The sequence below is a fragment of the Manacus candei genome, unplaced genomic scaffold (genome assembly GCF_025592945.1).
Source record: "Manacus candei isolate 608988 ecotype Guabito, Panama unplaced genomic scaffold, ASM2559294v1 h1tg000017l, whole genome shotgun sequence".
Taxonomy (NCBI): Eukaryota; Metazoa; Chordata; class Aves; order Passeriformes; family Pipridae; genus Manacus; species Manacus candei.
The window spans coordinates 19,730,709-19,750,667 of NW_026138065.1; the positions used below are offsets into that span (position 1 = coordinate 19,730,709).

General features: G+C 40.2%; 1 protein-coding gene across 1 annotated transcript in view; it reads left to right on the forward strand.

The window, feature by feature from the left end:
* HHAT (hedgehog acyltransferase) overlaps positions 1-19,727 on the forward strand; it is a 146,195-nt gene extending 126,468 nt beyond the window's left edge. Inside the window, exon 12 of the mRNA XM_051783162.1 lies at positions 17,626-19,727. Within this exon, the coding sequence (XP_051639122.1) occupies positions 17,626-17,717 (92 nt within the window). The 3' untranslated portion in view covers positions 17,718-19,727. The remainder of the gene's footprint in view (positions 1-17,625) is intronic.
* The last annotated feature ends 232 nt before the right edge of the window (positions 19,728-19,959 follow it).

Consider the following 19,959-nt stretch of genomic DNA (forward strand, 5'->3'; position numbering starts at 1 on the left):
CAGGAGCTGAACTGGACTGTAAAGGAAAAGCGACTCTCGCTTTGTTCTGTTCTCTCTCTGGTTTTGGGGGAGAATAAATCTTTGCCAGGTGCCTGGGAGGCACATATTACTTGCCTGCTCACATCCCATACTTGGTGGTCAACTTTGCTCATGATAGTGAGTATTAATGGTAGCGGAGCTTGACAGGTTTTGGAGAAGAGCAGTGGGGAGGGTGAAAGGGTGAAACAGTTTCCATTCACAGAATGATTCTGAAGATGGGTAAGGTGGTAGCTGAAAGGTAACCAAATGCTGCAGTGAGAAAGTTGATGGAGAAATTATAGCAAAATTCATTCAAGTGAAATTTGCAGATTCAGAGCAGACAAAAGTGTCACCTTCTGTTTTTCAAATGCTTTTCATGAAAGTTAGGAGATCTAACACTTTCCAGAAGTCTGGTAGTTATTTGTTATACAAATTCATTTTATAGAAGTCTTTTGATCTGTCTGTGCAAAATTGTGCCTTCTTTTTTTCATTGAAGTACTCAAGAGGCTCTGTTTATTTTCCTGTCCTCTACTTCAACTGTTTTACTGGATAGATACGTAATTTTAATACTCAAGTGTTGCTGTTTATTAAAATACTAAATGTACACCTTTTATCAGATGGGAAGGTGTGGAGGATAGTTTGGAGGGTGGGGCCAGGGAGGATTGTGAGAGAAGGTCCTGTCATGTATTCATAAATGTGAAGCCCCAAAATAACAGTTGCAAGCAAATGGTGTATTTCCAAGGTGAGGTAGGCATCAATATTTCAGCTACTTCCAAGCCAAGTACCTCAAATTATTGAGTTCTCAACTGCCAGCTGAGTTGCTGGGAGTGGTTGTCACTGTACAATGAAGAGCATCATGCCCTGGCAGCCTGGTCCTATTTCCTTTAAAATTGGTGGCAAAATCCCCACCATTTTGCCAGTACCAGATTTAAATGTCTGGATCTTCTTTTCACAGGTAAATCCATTTTCTACAAAGACCACAGGATTTAAATCTAGCCTTGCTATGTCATCTGAAAATTTTAGTAGGAGCTTATCCTACATACATTAAACCTCACATTTACTGCAGTCGGCCTTGTTTCTTTCACACTTTCATAGCCTTAGAAAACACCATCAAGATGATGTTTTTGAGAAATCTTCTCCAAGCAGTGAGGCTGTCTCACAGAAAGCCAGAAAGATAATTTGGGTAAACTGCGTGCTGAGTGTTACACAGCCTGCATTCGATACACTTACTGTTCTATGCTGGGCTGAAGATCTATTGCCTGACTCCAAAAATGAGTCCAAGTTTTGTCACATCAATTCTCTGCAGGAAGCTGCTGTTTTCAGCTATTGAGCTGCTTCAACTTGTATAGTGGCAGTTGTGTCTTTTATGACATAACAGTTCAATACGCATTGCCTTTTATTCTGGGTCATGATGCAAACCAAACCAAACAAACAAAAAAGAATCTAAAGGAGCCAAAAGCTATTTTATACTTGACAGCAGCATATAATGAACTGTGCTTCCTGGGGGAAAATTACTAAAGGCTTCCCCTTGGTGTAAGGGAAAGAGACATGCTCTAGTTGGAGGGAGAGCCATAGTAATTAAGCTCTGGTCCACTGCATTTAGGAGAGGTTAGCTCTGAGGGATGTAGAATAACTTCAAGATGCCAAATTTCTCAAGGACTTATGACTTCCTAAAGAGTGTCTGGAGTTGGTCTAGAATTCCTTTGGAGGACCACTTTTCAAAGAGGGAAAAACCATGAAGGGATTTCTCTCTAGCTGATGCTTTGTTCTGTGTTCTCAATTCATATGCTTGGGGCCATACTGATGTAGAGGGCACTTTGCAAGTGCAGGAATATCCACAGGCTGTACCACCAGGACATCTCACATAACTCCATGTTTTGTTCCAGTTCAATATAACTCTTGCCTGAGTTGAAAGAGCATATAATGGCAGGAATACCCTTGTAACTTTTACCAGCAAAATGATGTAGAACAGGGATTGAACCTCATTATATTGTTATCTGTGTGCAGCTTAGTTGTAAGGGACATATAGCTTTGCTATAGCATTTGATACCATCTTGCTGCTTTAGGCTGAACATAAATGCTGTCCCAATTACAGCAACCAGGGTTATAGGCCTTTCCAAGTAGCAGCAAGGTGATTCTGTTGTTTTTAAGACATCCTTTCCAAATGAGCCTGATGGTGGCACTGTCATGGAGCTCTATGCATATCACTGTAAGAGCTAACCTGTTTGATAAGATGCAAATTTTACATCATGATGTTGTTTATGAAAAGAAAAGTAGCACCTGTCTTATTTAAGTAAAACCTGTCTTGCATTTAGCAAAAAATTACTCAAAAATGTCCCAAAACATCTCTCCTTATAAACCTGCTTTATTTCTAATTGTCACTCTAATTTCTAAGGAGTGAGTGAGCATGGTTTATTCTAATTTCTTTTGAATCTGGTCCCTTTAAGGTTGCCAGGCTTCTGAGCAGTAAAATACGGCAATAGATGTGTGTCCTGCATTGTATTTTTCACCTAAGTATTTGAAGACAACCTATTTGTTGTCTTGCATTGTATTTTTTACCTAAGCATTTGAAGAATTTTGTGATTCCAAAGCTATTTGCTTTATAAATAGCAATGGGAAATATAGGCATAGAGAAGTAATAAGTCAGTAGCAGAACTAGGAGATCTTGGCTTTTGTGCCTGTTGTCGGTCAGTAGTTCACATTCATTCCTCCCTGCAATGTGCTTTATCACAGCCCTGCTGTGACACCAACTTCTTTGGTGTTTGTGAACACAGCTCAGTAGCACAGATAGAAGAGCAAGAAGTGATCATGAAGCAAAAACACAGTTGTGCTGGAAGATCCTTTCAGTTCCTTGGTTTCTGTGCTTCTTGAACTGACAGTAAAGTCTTCAGTGGTAACAGGGCATGAAAAATCCACTGTATTGTATATAGAAAGGGTTGCCATAAATTAGGATGCCTCAATTTGTTTGACCTATGCCAGGTTAGGCAGGTCAAGTCCCTGTTTAAAAAGTCATAATCACTCACTAACACGAAGGTGTCTCCTTTTCATTGCAATAAGCATTGCTGATCTGTCTCTCAGTGGAGCTGGCTCCTGCATTACAAAGATCTCTTACTTCTTTTTTAAGTAACATTATTGCTGATGAAAGGTTGTGAGATGAGGACAGGAGAAACTAGAGTCAGCATTTACCTGCTTTGACAGTCTAGAAGAAATGTCAAAATGTATCTTTTGAGATGAAATAGCTCTTCCATGCCCCTTTTTTCCTCCAGGATTGTCTGTCTTAGTGTATATGTCTGTCATGCCAAGGTTAGGGGGCCTTTATAATGCTCTTGTCTTTATTTGTGTGGTTTTTTTCTTCCTCTGAAAATTTGCCTTCACCTTTACTGTCCCATTGCTCAGGTAAAGTAAAGAACTGAGATATTTTTCACATGGTCTGGGCTCTTGATGCTTCCTAGGGAATGCTAAAGACAATCTGGAAGCATCTGTAGGATGTGTTTCATTTAGTTTCTGACAGTTGTGGGCCATGCTGGAAAGTCTGTTTTACTTCAGATATTTACTGGATAGAAACCAAATGTAGTCTGTGGAGCAGGCAGAGGACCATTCTCTTCCATTCTGCCACAGGGGAGTGTGCAAGCTGTGAGGAAACAGAAAGTCCTGGGGTGTTTATGCAGTGACTCTGACTGAGCCATGGAGCAGCTTCCAAAGGAGGCAGAGAGCTGAGCCCAGCATCAGGGGCAGCTCCAGTGCAAGCCTCCAGCTTAAGCTTTCTGGGGAGAAGCATGTTTCCCTTTGGCAATCTAGTTCAATATAATTACTACCCTAGCAAATGCAATATGTATTGTTGCTATAACGTGGTGTGCAGGTGCTACTGTGAGCATGGCTACTAACAAAGTAAAAAAACAAAGAAGAAAACCCACCACATGACTCAATGTCACATCTTAAAATGCTGAGTCTCCCCCGTCATTGTGAAAAAATAAGGGTGGGTTTTAGGATTTTTTGTCTTGCTTGCACTTCGCACTTTCTGTATCTTCCCACTGTCTATGGTGTTACATAAAGTATCTATGATTTCATCTCAGTGCCGGCACAGGAGTATTGTAAACCAACTGTACAGTCTGCCTACAGTAATCTTCCTGTACTTCTGTTACAATAGTAAGTGCTGACCCATGAACTCTCTTGAAACTGAGACCATGGCAGTGCTGTGCTTAGCCAAGGACACACAGTTTATGAGCATTTTAATCACTGAAGTTAATTACATCAAAACCTTGTATTACATGTAGTACTTTGACAAATTCGTACTGGTTTTGAGATGACACCGATTACTTCCATGACAGTTCACAGATGATTCCAAATTAATGTATAGTCTGATTAGATCTCTGTTAATCAAAGACAGTGGTTATTTTGTTGAAAATCTTAACATTTACTCAAGACTTCTAGAATGCTTCTACCATCATGTGAGTTCTGCAGGAGTAATTTAATTAATAATTCAATTCAGCTTTATGTACTGCTGCCTTCATTAAAGAAGTTGGCTACTGACAGCACTAATATTTAATGTTCTGTTAAGCCTGATTGAGATACAAGATTATGTCCACTTATATCTCCAAGAGGAAGGCAATAAAATTTTTCTGCATTAGTGAGATTACAGCTATAATTAATCTGCTGGCCAACCTGTACCAAGCCTACAACTCTTCACCGTGGACTAATTAAAGTATTCAGTCTGAAACAAAACAGGCATCATTAGCTCTCAAAGAAGGCTCAAAAGACTGGACCTGGTTTTGTTTGGTAAAGACCACCCTAGTTAGTACTAACTTCAATTTACAAATTGATCATTTTTTGGTGGTGTCTTTTGCCACATGACCTTTGGTATCTGTTCTGCACTTATAGGATACATGTAGGCACCAGAGGCACAAGGCAAGCTGACCTAGCTGCTGTCCCTGCTGAGGCACACTCATGTGCATTGGGGGAAGTTCATGTTGACATTCAAGCTTTGTTTGCTTTTACAACTAAAAATAACCACCTCAGATTTGAAAAACCAATATTGTTATTGAATCTTTTTTACAATGTAGTTTTCTAAACAACAAGTATTCTTTTAACAAGAGTGCTTGAGTGTTTTAGTCTCTCATAATGTACTTGATTAAGACCATTTGTGGTCTATGGTAGCATATAGTGCCCATTCTTTGCTCATATTCTAAGTGGATTGTTAGATCAGTAGTGGGGAGCTGAAGAAGCTTCTCACAGCTTCTTTTTTAGTGAAGAGTTAATATTTTTTCAAATCTGTGAGTTTGATTCTTGCTTCCCATCTTTTCTGTTGCTGTTTCCCTCGTTGAGTTCTCAGTGCACCTGTGACATTTCTTCCTTTTTACTGGAGATTGACTTGATCACTTTAATGCTTTAGTTTTTCAGTCTTTTTCTAGAGTGATGCCAATGCATTTGAGTCAATCTTCTGCTTCTGTCCTTCTTTGTACTTCCATTTATTGTGTTTTAAGGCGTCCAGTAACAGATCAAAAATGGAGCTACAGCTTCTCAAGTATTCCACTCAACAGTTACAACATCTGTTGTAATTTGGGTTAGAATTTAAAACAAATTAAGCTACATCACTCTCTGAAGAATAAAAAAATACTTTATTATTCTAAAGCCATAGAAGATACAGGGACTTCAGCAAAAGGGAAGGTAAAGATGTTAGTAAATTGGTAATGACCTTGGTCCATCTGCCAAGGTAATTTTTCTGCCTTGTAATTGAAATGTATTCAAATGTAATTTAAAGGTCATCACGGATGCAAGTCAAAGACTTAAGCACAGTTTCTGATCAAAACATTAAGTATTATCTTTGACTTTTATGAACGGCTGAAGGACTCTGCCAAATGGTAAATTTCTCTTATTTAATCAGGCTGCTTTGTTACAACAAACTTTGACTGCAGCTGTGCTCTTCACTTGAGGCCAGTACTCACTGAAACACTGAAGGACAGAGGAAGGTCTTTTATCCATAGTTATCTTGCGGTTCTGCAGTAAAGTGAACATTGAGGCAAATCCCAATGCAAAGTAATTCTTCAAAGGGAAAACAGAGGGTTATCTGAGCAGCTTTGACCCATATGATGAGTACAGTGTGAGTGCATGTGAAGGATGCTAAAACTTGTGTCAGAAAATTGGATCCTAAAACCAGAACTTTCTGGTATCCATTAAAAATATTTTTTGAAAGGAATTAGTAAGGTGGTATATGGTGGCTGGACAGCCAGATTGTGCATTTAAGATTTTTAAATAGAGTAAAGAACCAGTAATATAAACAGGTACTTTTCTCTTTAAATGTCCATTTCCTGTGCAAAAATCAGCTGCATTCAGTGACCATGCATAAAATTTTGAGAAGCTCTTTCATGTCACTCAGAATATTTATTTCAGCATGAGGCATTGATTTTTAGTAATAACTCATGTATTACCAGTAGAAGATCCAACCAAAAATAAAGGGGAAGGGAAGAAAATGAACCTTCTGTCCTCTCTGTTAGGTATGCTAATTATTGCCAAAGAAATTGTCATTAATCTCTTTGTCAAGATCAGGAGTGACAGTGCCTTCAGAACAAAACTAGCCTATTTCAGCAGGGCAAGCCATATAGTCTGTCCCTCCCCCTCCACCCCAACAACAAAAAGTCAATCTTTGGATCTTCTCCAGCTAATCAGTGTAAATTACGGACACCCTGCACTCCATGGTTCTTCAACACTGGCTTCATCCATGCCCAGCCAGCCTCTGTAGCCACCATGGTCTCTTCATCATGCAGGTAACTTCTTCACCTTGGTGTTTTAGTTTAAAAATGAGGACTTGAGAAAGTGTTGTTTTGACATGTAAGTAAAGATGTTTGATCACGGTCTGGGCCCACTTGAGATGTGGCATTAATTAGTTAGCCCCAAATTATATTTAATATGACTAACCTCTGTGGCCACACCATTGCACGTGAACCGTGATCTTTGAAATCAGGTCGGATCCAGCTCTGTTGTATCGGATCCTCTGAGCTGATGTGATGGTGCCTAGATTAATTAATTATTCTGATTGTGTGGCTGATACCGTAAAGAAGGCAGCATGTGCCACACACGCTGTGGAGAGATTTGCAGAGATGATTGTTTAGCAGAGACTGTACATATGGAAATTTGTTCTCGTTTCTTCCTTTGTGCTATCCCATTTACAAATGGAAATGACTGCTTCGTAGCCAGTTCTCATTATATTTCTCTCCCATGAGATGTGAAATTAGCACTAGGAGAAATCCCACGGTGGTTTGGACTGAAGCCTAGCCTCTGCTGTCAAGGCTACCCCATCAGGAAGGGAGAGCAGGGAGGCAGCGAGGCTGACAGGACCCTGACCTCTCCAATATGCCTCAGCAAGGGGCAGAAGCAGTGCACTGGCATCAACCAGGGTCGGCCAAAGTGCCAGCCAGGGCTTGGCAAGGTGGTGGAGCCAAGGCAGGGTGAAGCTGGGAAGTCAAGTTGCTATCAGGCACAGTGTGTGTACAGTATATCCATAAACAATACACTTTTATGTTAGTTAAATACAGGTGCAATGTGGAGGCCCCTGTTAAGCCTGGTCAGGGCAATGAGAGCCTATTGGTGCCCTCATGTCCCCTGCATCCATGTAGGGCCCAACCATCTTCTGGTGAGAGGGTCAAGCAAATCCACCCCTCGCTGCCCTTGAGGCCCACTCCTGTCCCTTGGTCTGGGGTTGTACAGCTGACTGCTTTACATCAACATCAAACACAATTGAGGCTGTCACTCTATTGCACACCTGAGCAAGGAGACAAAAAGTAGTTTAATACTACAGGGTTCATGTATATAAATGGGTTGCTACTTCCCTCTAGAGAGGTGTAGGTGTGTGTTGGGTTTGAGCAAGAGGTGTATATTGGCGTTATCAGCAGTCATATTAAGGATTCACAGCACTGCTGTATTACACTGATTAACAGAGCCCAGGTGAGACAGAGGGTGTAACAGCCATGCATCAGATCATGCTACTTGCTAATGTTAGTGGGCCAGAAAAGCACATGGAAAGATTATATCTCATTGCACTAAGCTGCATGTTGTTAAATAAGGCAATTTAAATATAGGCACGGACTTTCTGGCAAGGCTTAGTAGTACTGTTTTGTACTTGGTTATAGTTCTTTGTAATGTAAAGGTGATGAGGGTTGTCTTTTTTTCCTTCTAGAAAAGGGAATAAAGATATAACAATAAAAGAAAAGGTATAAAGATACCTTATAAAATCTTATTGCAGTTGCAGGCTTGTTTCTCTACATGCTTTTCTCCACCAGTGCATCCATCTTACCTGACAGAAACATTGTAAGTGATCCCATTCAGCAGCTATTCAGGAAGCTTTCTTAAAACAGGAAAGCAAGGAGACCAGTTAGACTGTTATAACAACATTTAAGTCTTTCCATGTGCATTCCTCTAAGCCACCTATGAGGCAAAGAAGTGTTTTTACTCTCAATGTTCAGGTGAAGGGGCTCGAAGGTTGACAGAATCGTTTGGATCTTGGTGACCACGCTGGTAAGTGACTCGCTCAGATTTGTGCTGATCAGATTTCCTCTCCTTGGGTGGCTGCTTACTGGCCTGAGACCAGATCTCAAAAAAGTGTAGCAGGGCTTAGGAAATGAGGTCCCTTTATTTGGCAATGCTGGCAAATTTTGCACATTGATATAGATGCCTGGGTTATTTCTAATCTGTGTTTTCCGACACAAGTGATGAATGGTTTGCTAGCTTTTACTTCAGATGACCTCTGTGCTCACACAGCTCACATAGGTAGACATGTATTTTCAGGTACTCTCTGTGTTGCAGAAACTGCACTCCCAATTCACACAAAAAGCAGCAAATAAGATATTTCCTCCCCAAACTCACTAGATCTACAAGCAAATTGTCTAATTTTGACCTTGAAGTCAATTAATTATTGATGTCTTTAAAGTAATTTTAAGTTAGTTTTTTTTTTTCTTTGGCCTTGATGAGGGACTAACATAGACTTGTATTCCCCAAAAAGTTAAAATTAATTTAATCTTATCCACAAAGTATCTACAATTGAACTATTTTACTGATAATTCTTCTATTTAATTGCTATGATTCTGTGGGCTGCAGTAGGGTCAGGCTAGCTTGCACAGGTGAGAAGTGAAACAATTGTTTTATCAAAAACTGGTCAACCCTGTAGGGGCCTTTTGCTTGAGATAACTTGCAACAATTCCATTTCATGGTGATATGCCACCAGTGGGGCTGAGATTGTTTGTTGTCAACGTTTTCTGTTGGCTCCTGGCCACCTTCAGGCACCACTGTCCTTCCAGGGCTGCCTGTCCTAACTCTGCATCAGGCCTTTTCTTTGCCCTTTGGTGATGCTGTGAAAACAAGAGACAACCAGAAAGGAAGTGAGTAACTTCATACAGGCTGAGACCAGCAGCATTCAAAATGCCTCAGTCCTGAATCGATTGGTACAGCTCAGTAAGCGACTGCAAGATTGCCTGGTTACCTTATCTGTGCACTTCCATCCCTCAAGATATCTGGATTTCTGTTAAGTGAGAACTCAGTTCAATGACCTTGCTTGTAGTGTTAACTTTATACTGATATAGCAATTATCAAAATGCAGTGTTCCTGTAAATTAACATTGTGCTCTCAGCTCTTCCCTTACTACAATAAGCTCTAACAGGTAATATGGTTTTTATTTCACAGAGCATTTCAGGTACCAGAGCTCTGCAATACGAAATTGCAGTTTGTTTGTTTCTAGCGTAGCTGCTTGTAAATACTTGTTAAATTTGTTACACTGTCAGATTTTTTTCTTATTCTTAATGCTGTGAACAGACATGGCAGTACCATCGAATTGCTGCAGTGGTCTGGGAATGTGTTTTTGAGGAGGACAGTTAAAAATTGCAGATTAAAAAGTTGATTGTGGGTAGGAAGGGGATTGTGATTAGTTTATCCTTAATTCTTCATATTTTAAAATTAATTATTTTACAGTCATTTAAGCATCTTATATTCATGACCATTTCAGGATACCTTAGCCAGAAATCAGGTTGGGGAAGTAAATTACAGTGCTTCACCTTTTTGCCCAAATGTTTTCTTGCTGGTGATTGATGGCACGTGTCTGAATCCCTGGTTTAAATCCTCTTGTTTTGAGAGTATATAGCCTTGATTTCTCAAGAGCTCCTTAGCATTAAGAGGCATGAGAAGGAGCTTTGTTGTATGTGAAAAGCCTGACATAGAAACCTAAATGCAAGAACCCCAGTTAGATTGATACAGAAATCTTCCTGAAATTTCAGGCTCTATTAGAGGGGAAGTTTATTCACCTTTCTGCTCAGCATGTCTTTCTATATACATGGGTATCTCTCTGCTCAAAAAGAGGTAGATGCTCACCTCAGGATCCTGCCAGGCAACAGCAACATTCTTGGCTCTGCCTTCGTGAAATTCCTGTTCTCCTGGGGAGTTCACTCGTCATTCTCTTGTTTCATCCTGCAGCTGTAATGAAAGGAATGAAAGGAGGCTTGTGGCTCTGGTGTTTTCAACGGTACATATAACGATCTCAGAGCATAATTACAAGTGAAAAATGTAAAATCTTTGCAAGTGTCATCTTTACATACTTGTTCCCACCATATTCCAGGAGGTTGTGTTGGGAATACCTGAACAGACATTTAATGATGAAGACAGTGCTGCCCTAAGCCAAATATATTACTCTAATTTTTTTTTTTTTTTTTTGCATTTTACCTTCAAAGAGGTAGCTCTTTTGTCTTGCTTCTGGGTGAAGATGCATCTTGGTTTACAATAATGCTTTTAAAAGCTTTTGTCTCTGTTCTAAAAATAAATAAGCATTTAGATTTCATATTTTGTGGGTTTTGATTTCATATTAGCTGTGTGTAGCTCTCAACTAAAGACTTAGGAAGAGAAGGAAGGTTGCTTCTGATTCACCCCTTCATAATCTGAAAACTAAAACTGGTTGTTTAGGTTTCTTTTTCTTTCCAATTAGCAGTTCTGGCAGGAAGATTCCAACAGGCAGTTTTCAGCAGTCTTCCTTACTGTTAATTCAAATTCAGCAGTAGCACAAATATGGTTCTTTTGATTTTAGTTGAATTACTCCAGAGTCAACTTGGTATGCATGAGACCACAATTACAGCCTAAAATATCAGGCTTTTTTACATTGACTAGCTCTGCTGGGAAAACTAGTAGAGGGTGAAGATTTATTTTAAAACATGAAGCAGAAGGCATAATTCCTGTGAATTTTTTTTTTTGCTTTATGCAGGTTTAGAAGTAAAAATGCTTAATGTAAAATTATTGTCAGATAATACCACAAAAACACACCAAGAAACACAGAGTGAAGTTACCTGCATCATCCTGCTCACATCATACAGGGGAAATAATTCTTCCAGTCTGCACTGTGCCGCATCTGGAGAGCTGCTAGTGTCATGGTTAGTTAGCACTTAATGGGGTTCTAGCTCCAAAGACAAAACAGAGAATCCATGCAGGCAGACATATCCCGTATGGATACCTGCATCCACAGAGCATTTACAGAAAATGACACAGTATGGTGCTTGGTTGGTTTGGTTTGGGGGTTTTTTTGTCTTTCATGTACATACTAAATGCAATGCAAATAGTTTTGGCATCACAATTGAATTGTGTTGAGGCTTTTCTTTATAAAAGCTATAGGATAGACCTATCTTTTGAGCTCTACCTATGAAATTGTTTATTTTCAGCTTGTCTAATTAACAGGAAAAAGTGTGGTCAGCATCCTTAGCTCTGACATAGATTACATTGATTTCTTGTTGCTTAAGAAAGTCCTTGTCAGCACACAACTTTCTTCAGTGCCATCAAGCAAAAAAGTAAAATTATTTTAGCTATGGTAAAGTGTGGTTCCATGCACAGTAAGAACACAGAAACCCCACAACTTTTGTGACCTTTATCTGCTAAATAAAACCTGTTTGCATTATGAAAACACTAAGAGACTGTAGCTTTTTGCTTTCAGTAGTGCTGATCTGAGTGAGTTGCAGTCATCCTGTGTTGCAGCTGATGGTCTTGGACTGTTATCTATCCATTTGCAGTTTTTCTCAGCAGTGATAAGTACTCCTCAGAAAGCCACAGATGTAAGCCTTCTTCAGGATGGTGTGGTTAAAATTCACATAAGTAGAATACCATGTTACACATTTGTTAACGTCTTTAGCTGGAAACTACTTCATGTCTGCTGAAGAGGAAGCTTTTGTGGTTACTGCCAGTGTACTGGCTGAGGTTCAGGTCTAGACATGGAAGCTTAGAATTATGTCCTTCTCAGTCATGTTTTCAGATGCTGCATGGGACAGATCTGAGCTATCCTTACAGCATTTCCCTGGTCTTCCTTTGAAATACTACCTATTGTACAGTAATATTTTTTCTGAATATTTGGACCTTTCCACACCCACAAGCTAAAGTGTCTTCAACACCTGGAAATCTATAGCAATAGGTCAGGTCAGCCTTAACTGATCTCCCAAGCTGGTTCCCCTTGGCTGAGCTGCCCTGGTCCCAAGCTGCACAGCTGATGGAGGGGGAAGATGTGAGAGCAGTTAGGTGGGGCCTGATAATGAGACAAAGTGACAGCTTGAATTTATAGACCCCATGAATCTGTGTGCTGCTTTACATGGGGTGGGAGGATGGAGATGCCCAGCTGGGACATCAAGGGCTGTGAGAATTTATTGTGTGTCCTTTGCTACATGTGCAATGTGGAGGCCGAAAGCAGCAAAAAACCCTGGTATGGTTCAGGTTATGGCTTTGCTACAACACAGTTGAAAACAGGAAGGTGGTTTTTTTTCCAAATACTTAAAGAGTAATTGGGTATCAGACTGCACCGTGAGTGTAATATGTGCTGTTGGACATGCCCTGCTGTAATGGTCAGAGGGGTCCACCTGGAAGTGACAGACATGAAATTAAAATTTTAAAATGCAGAGCTTATAGTCTGCTTCAAACGTTGGGCTAAATAATAGGTTTCTTTCAACAGATCTTTGGGTTTGAATGTGTTATTTTTTTGGAAAATGTGGTAGTTTTACTGCTTCTCTAAGGATTTTACTAATTGTAGGTAAGAGATGTCTTGGCCTCAAATACTGGTTTGCTTTGGCTTTTTATTACGCTTGACAAACTGGTGCTTATTCTTCCTCCTTCTCCCCATTATGTCTCCTTAATTCCACTCTACAGAGGAGTTGCTTCAATGTCTTGTCACATTTGAACTTTTGTTTAAGGCTAAATTTTCCTGAGTGCTAAGTCTTACAGCAACTTAGGCACTTCCAAATCAAAGTCAGAGTAAGATGTATGCTCCTGAAGTCATGCTTTTCAGAGAGATTACTTTTCCTGACTTGAATTGATTTAATAACTACTCTGCACTTGAAGACTTCTGGGTACTGTACAGCCAAGTCACATCTAAAAATAGCATTAAGGTCCAAAAGCCACTAAGGCAATTTTGGAAAATGCAAAATGCAACTACTGTCCCTTTCTCTTACATCTCACAGGTTGGAAGGAACAAAGGACTCTTTCCTAGTGTCTTGATGACAATGTGAAACCTGGGTATGCCCAAAACATTGCTGGTGTGATTGTTTTTCATTACTGTAGATGATTAGGAAATTTGAAAGAGCTTCCTTCTGGATACATGATTAAATGTTGGTTCAAATTATTTGAACTGAGGTAATAAGGACATAACTGGTCTTTTGAGAGCTGTGATCCAAGCCATTATTTTTGAGTTGAAAACTTAGTTTTGGCCCACTCCCATTAAAATCCAGAGTGTGCCAGAAACATTACCTTTTCTAGATGTTTGCAAACTATCCCGAAACATTCTGGAGGAAGTTGAAAGGGTAACTCCAAAAGCTGTTCCTGTTGCAGCAAGTTCATATTAATTCTGTCTTGATCATGTAATGAAGACAAGTCTCCTTTCATTAGGCTAAAAGCTGAGTATGTAACGTATCAAAATGTGGTTTTAACCAGCAAGACCTCTGGACAGTCCATCACCTGTGTGGGACAAGAGTCCCTCATGCCTAGCTGAGACTGAAGACTTCTTTGGAAGAAGGTTGTGTGATAGATGGAGAAAGTACTGCTGTTATCTCTCCACAGAATTTGCAATCCTCTTCACAAAGGAGTTTGATGTTTTGTGGAGCAGCATACATCTCAATAAGCAGAGAATTTGGTCATGATTCTCACCCAGCATTCCTTTGTTAAAAGGGACATCCACCTGTCTTAAAAGAAATTTGTGCAGATAAAGCTCACAAATATTGCTGGATTTGCAAATAGCATATGAATTTGTCCTTGTATTTACAAAAAGCATGTGTTAATGAATACAAATTCATCTTCCCACAAACAAAACACTATGAAAATCTGAGTTATCTTATGAAACTTGGCCTTCAAGCCTAAAATCAAATTACTGAAACCAGTCAAGAAACTGGAAGATTTAAGGTGGTATGTGACATGTTTTTGAATAGACAAAATTCAGTCATTTCTTAACAGCCTAGTGCTTGATTTGAACCCAGTAATGTTTCTAAGAGTACATTTTATGTATGACTGATCTAAAATGCAGGCAGGTACTCTTCCATGCAGAGTTTGGAGACTGTTACAGCACAGCTAAAAGGATGCAGGTAAAGCTGGGGAGCCACCAGAAGAAACAGCCCCTGAATGGTATCTGAGATTAGGAGCAGAATGGGAGTCCTTGGGACTGCAGATCTGAGACCATCAGTACTGTTTGGTTGTTCACAAGGGCTCACAAGGAGAAACTGTTGAAACAAAGTTCCTGTGAACTTACCTTGCAAGAGAGCAGACCATGCTGCTTTGATTATGGAGGTCACATACAAGGATGACACCATAAGCAGAATTTAAAGTTGTGCCCCTGATGGATTAGCATTGATCCATGTGTCCTCCCTACATCATCACCTTCTGGGGACCAAGTTCTTCAGACTTTTCAACATGTTTATTGTATAACCAGTCCTAAAATGGAAGAGATGTGTGAAAACTGTTCAAATATCCCCTTCTTGCTTCAGGCTGTCCTTGGACTGCTTCTCAGGTGTGGATGCAGTTGTGCAAATCTGCCTTGCGTGGACTGGAGCCAGTTTGGTATTGCCTTGGAGCAGAATGCGATGCCTTTGCTTCGCTCGCTTGCAGCCGCAGCGCCACATGCATTTCCCCCCACCCAGCAGCAGTGCTCGTGGTTCCAGTATGGCAAGGAAGGGCCAGCAAGGCAGAGGTGCCCTGTTACCCCTGCTTGGAGCTACCTCCCACCTGTGCAGCAAGAAATGCTTTCGGATCTGTGCAGCTCTCCTAGAATAACTGTAGCAAGACTAAACTTAAAAAATTCCCTTTTTCCCCTCACCTGTATGGTCACTTTGTCTTCCCCCTTCCTTCTCATCTTCATTAAATCAGGAGGAGATGATGTACTGAAGGCCACACAGACACCTGTTACTGTTACTCCCCACGTTCCAAGCAGATTACCACAGGCAGGCCTGGTGATTATAGTGGCTGAGAACCCTATGAACCCAGGTTCTGGGTACTATGGAGGAATCTTATCATAAATCTAAGACATCTAGAAAATATTTCCAGTGCATACTTATGTATACTGACAAGATCTCTAATAACACTGGCTGGGGATAGCAAACAAGTCAGACTAAAGACTACCATTGGCACATTTTCTGTGTGCCAGAGCTTTAAAGTATTTGAAAATGCAAAACATGTATCTAGCAAATTTCCAAAGTGCCCCCTACAAAAGAAGAACAATTCTATACTCAGTCCTTTTTTAATTTTCTGGCTCTGTCTGTATAAAGCAGCCCCCACAATATTGCTGCCAGAAGAGGTATGTTTTTATTACATCTATTGACATACTTTCACGTGCAATTTTAGCAGAGACAAAGCACAGCTGGGCTTTAGCTTGCTGTTGAGGGTGAAACCCAATCTGCTGTAGACTAATTTCACTGAAATAAAAACAAGATGATTTCATTGTTAAAAATCTCTTTGGAGATACCTCAGCAATTTTGTTTTGTGAAACAAATAATTATATAATTTTACTTTAGGGTATTGTGAGGGCAAGGGATTTATATTTGTAAATATGTCCATGAAAATCAGTCAGGTTACAAGACTGTATTTCACCACAAAGCAAGGCCAGAACAATTGGAGTTTCATGAAGCAAACACACAGATGTTCACAGGGGGAAAAAAACAAGTCTTTCTGAACCTGTTCCAGGATGAAGTGTGACACTGCCTGGGCTCTTGGAGCAGAGAGGAAGGGTCCTGGCACATGCGGTCCCTGGAAGTGCAGGACCCAGCCTGGGACTGTGAGCCCTGCTGAGGGCATGGTGTTAAGCTAAGGCTCAGCTAGATGTGAGCACAATTAAACTAGTCTCCAGACTGGAATTAGCTTGAAGCCTGGACAAAGCCAGCCTGCAAAACACGTTGTAAATATAGCTTTGGAAAGAGCTTTTCCTGGAGTATCACATGAAGAGGTTACAACTTCTCTCCATACCTTCTCCAGGCCAAATGGGAATCTTACTTCTGCCAGCAGGTTCCTTCAGGCCAGAGTTTTCCCCAGGAAGGAGCACTGAAGCTTTTCTTTCAGAAGCAAGTGCTGGTAGTTCAAAGACAGCATGCAGAAAACCAGTCATACATATTACCAAAATTCTTACATCAACAATAAGCCACCAAAAAACCCTCAAACACCTTCCTCCCTGTCCCTTTCTCACAGACAACACACACCAAAAAACATTGAGGCCTAATGCTGAAAGTTTCAACATATGAGATCTAAATTTCATAAATTCTAAAGAGAGGAGGAGAATGAACAAAGAAACAGAGGTGCCAGGAAAGGGATCAAGGAAAGCAAGATTATTTACTTGATTACTGGTTTTTCAAATTTTTTACAACTCTACAGGAAAGCAATAGACCTTTTGACTTGTAACCTCCTGCTTATTGCTGTTAGCTGTGAAAAGTTCATGTGAAAAGATGGTGACTTTAATTAAAAAAAAATTGAAACAATAATGAAATGTCATTTCTCCAGGAAAGGTTTTATATATTGGAGGAGTCAGTCTTTTAGTTAAAAGATAATCTAGGCATCAAGCAAATCAGGCAGACAGGGCTGTCTGTTCTGCACTGACACAATTGTGTTCTGACCCCATTAGCTGTTAGTGGGCTGCAGAGTGCATACATTAGGCTTTACACCCAGCTGCAGGATATAAAACAGCCCTAATCAGAGGTTTCCCCAGACTCCTTTTGCAGAACTGGTAACTGGACTTGTTCATATTTTTAATAACCTTCATTGTGGCTGTGCATCCCTTTGTGCCTGGGAAGCACCACAGCCAGCTTAAAGCATCAGGGCTCATTCAGGGAATCTGCTTGATAGACAAACCCACTCCAAATGATAGGATTGAAACAGACCTTTTTAATTTGACAGGAATAAACCTAGTCCAGTTCCCTGAAAATGGAAAATACTGGAGTTGGCAGTGGGTCAGGCATCCCTGAAGCTTTGACAATCCAGATTTCCATTTTCAAATTTTGTGGGTTGACTCTACTTCCTTATGAGACTGAATTGCTAATAAAATTAATTAGAAGCACCATGAGTTGGTCATCTCAAGAGTATTTCTACTTGAAGTAATCATTAATTATTCTGACTAGGATTGTCTGTCTTTTCTATTTTTAGGTTGGCCATGGGCGACACTGACTGTTCTCGGGTTCCTGTACTGCTATTCTCATGTTGGAATTGAATGGGAGCAAAAGTATGCTGCGACTTAGGAATGATGCAAACAATTATTTTTAAGGCAGGTTTATGATTTTTCTACACTGCATATCCTATCTACAGACGGGTGTGCCAGACCAAGAATTCAGTCATTGTGTTAAAAAAAATAAAGCTCATTTAGTTGATTTTGGATTCCGAATGCAGAAAATGAACCAGAAACACTAATGGTGGGAGAAATTATGAAGCATTTTGAATTATTTTTGTAAAACACCATCTCCATACATTGGAAGCACGCATCTCAGAACAGGTATTTTATATATGTTGAAAATTGTTTTAATGTTTTGGTGCTATTCTGAGATACTGAAGAAAAAAAATTCTTCTACTTTGGAGAATTCAAAAAGCCCAATCTCTCACAGCTGCTGTCTAGGAGCATGGAGGGCTGTGCCCTCCACTTACACTACTCCATAAAGGGCATGATGCTCATCAGTTCTTCTTGATTGCTTTCTGATATAAGTGAGAACATTTTGGTATTCTCATTGGCTGCAGTAGTTCTGCCTTAAGCTACTTTTCTATCTACTGTAGCAAAGTCCACTTTTTCTTTTTTATGTCTTCATTTAAAATTTTGCCTTTAAAATAACACCCTTTTTTGGTAATCTTAGGACTGTTTTTTTTTCTTTCTTTAAAAAGAGGGAGTAGGGAGGTAGGTCTTTTTTTAAGGGACAGCTTTTCTTTTTAATCAAATATGCTCTTACAGTTTTAAGTGCTCTCTGCTTTATGTTAGAGCTAAAGCATAAAATATTACCCTTTTAATGGGGCAAGTCACACCTTCAAGGGAACTGTTCAGTCTGCCTCTTGTATTGCTCTGTTATGAAGGGAGATAACCCAGGTCTGGGTGAATGGTAAATTTGTTCAGTTTGCTTCATTCTCTGGTGTCCAAGCAATCAGCTCCTGCAATACTGAAGACACCCTAGGAGTAACTTTTTAAGACCTTTAGAAGAAAGCAGAATGGTCCAATACAGTGACATCAAATTAGCTGTAATAAACTGATGTTGAAGAGCAGCCAGAAGACCTTTAGTCTTTCTAAAGTTAGATATTCCCCCTAGGCATGGTAAAAGGCCACCAGTTCTGGAGAGGACTTCTTCCAAAAGCAGCTTCCTCCACCCAAAGCAGAAGGACACGTGTCAAAACTTGTTCCATGCCCCCAGCAGACATTTCAGTCTGTTGGGAGGCACATTTAGTGACCTACTGCATCACTCCTGCAGCTTCAGCCAAGTCTGGTATAGCTTATCCCTTCAACAAGAAATTCAGTCCCTGAGACAGGCTTCAGTTTATTGCCTGCATTTCTGATGTATCTGCTGCTCAGAACTACAGCAGCCTTCCTTTTACCTTCCATTTGTTCCTGAAGAAGTAAGGGCAGAGGCTTCGGCTCTCTGTCCATCCGGAGACAAGCACATCTCCTGCTGTTTCAAAGTAGAAGTTCCAGCCCTTTATGATAAGATTCCCCCCTCCTCCCCTGCCATGAGAATGCCATGATTTCCTCTGGAAGCCCTTACTAGGAGACACCATGGGCTGTTGAAAAGAAGACTTACCTTGAATGCTGCCTGGCCAGAGACATGGTCCTCCTGATTGACTTAAGATGATTTCAGAGATTCTGTCAGCTGCAAAGTAGATGGCTCTAAGCCTCTGAATTTACTAAAAGGATCTGAGATTGGCTTCTATTTTGGGGTAGCACTGAGCTAAGGGCAAGAACTTTCTCAAACTTTACTCAAACTTTGTACTTAAGTGGAATTAGCATTAGAGCAATAAGTCATGAGTCTATTCTTCAGTCTTATTGATTACTGTTATTACATGAAATGAGGAGCTACTAAGTGATTGGATTCCAATTTGTATGCATGCAAAACTTCCAGCATCAATATGGAAATGACCTTGAAGGTCATACAAAGTATCCTTATTTCTGAACTAAAATAGTTGGGGTTTTTTTCAGTGCTTTATATATATATATATTATAATTTTGTATCTTTTTCTGTTTGTATAAATAAAGCTGAAACGGACTGTTGGCTTGAGAACTGTAACTTGGAAAGCTGTGGTTTGGTGTAAGAAAAGTAAGTGCTCCACTGTTGTGAAGAAACACTACTGTGCACTGGAAGCCTGCAGGATGGGTACAATGCAGACTGGTCACTTTTATCCCTGCTGTGTTCTGCATGGAACACGCATTCCCTAATGGTGTGAGTTTAAAGAGCAAATACACTTTTTGTAGATGGGCTAAGGTGAGGCTTCAGCATGTGAAGCTTCTGAGAA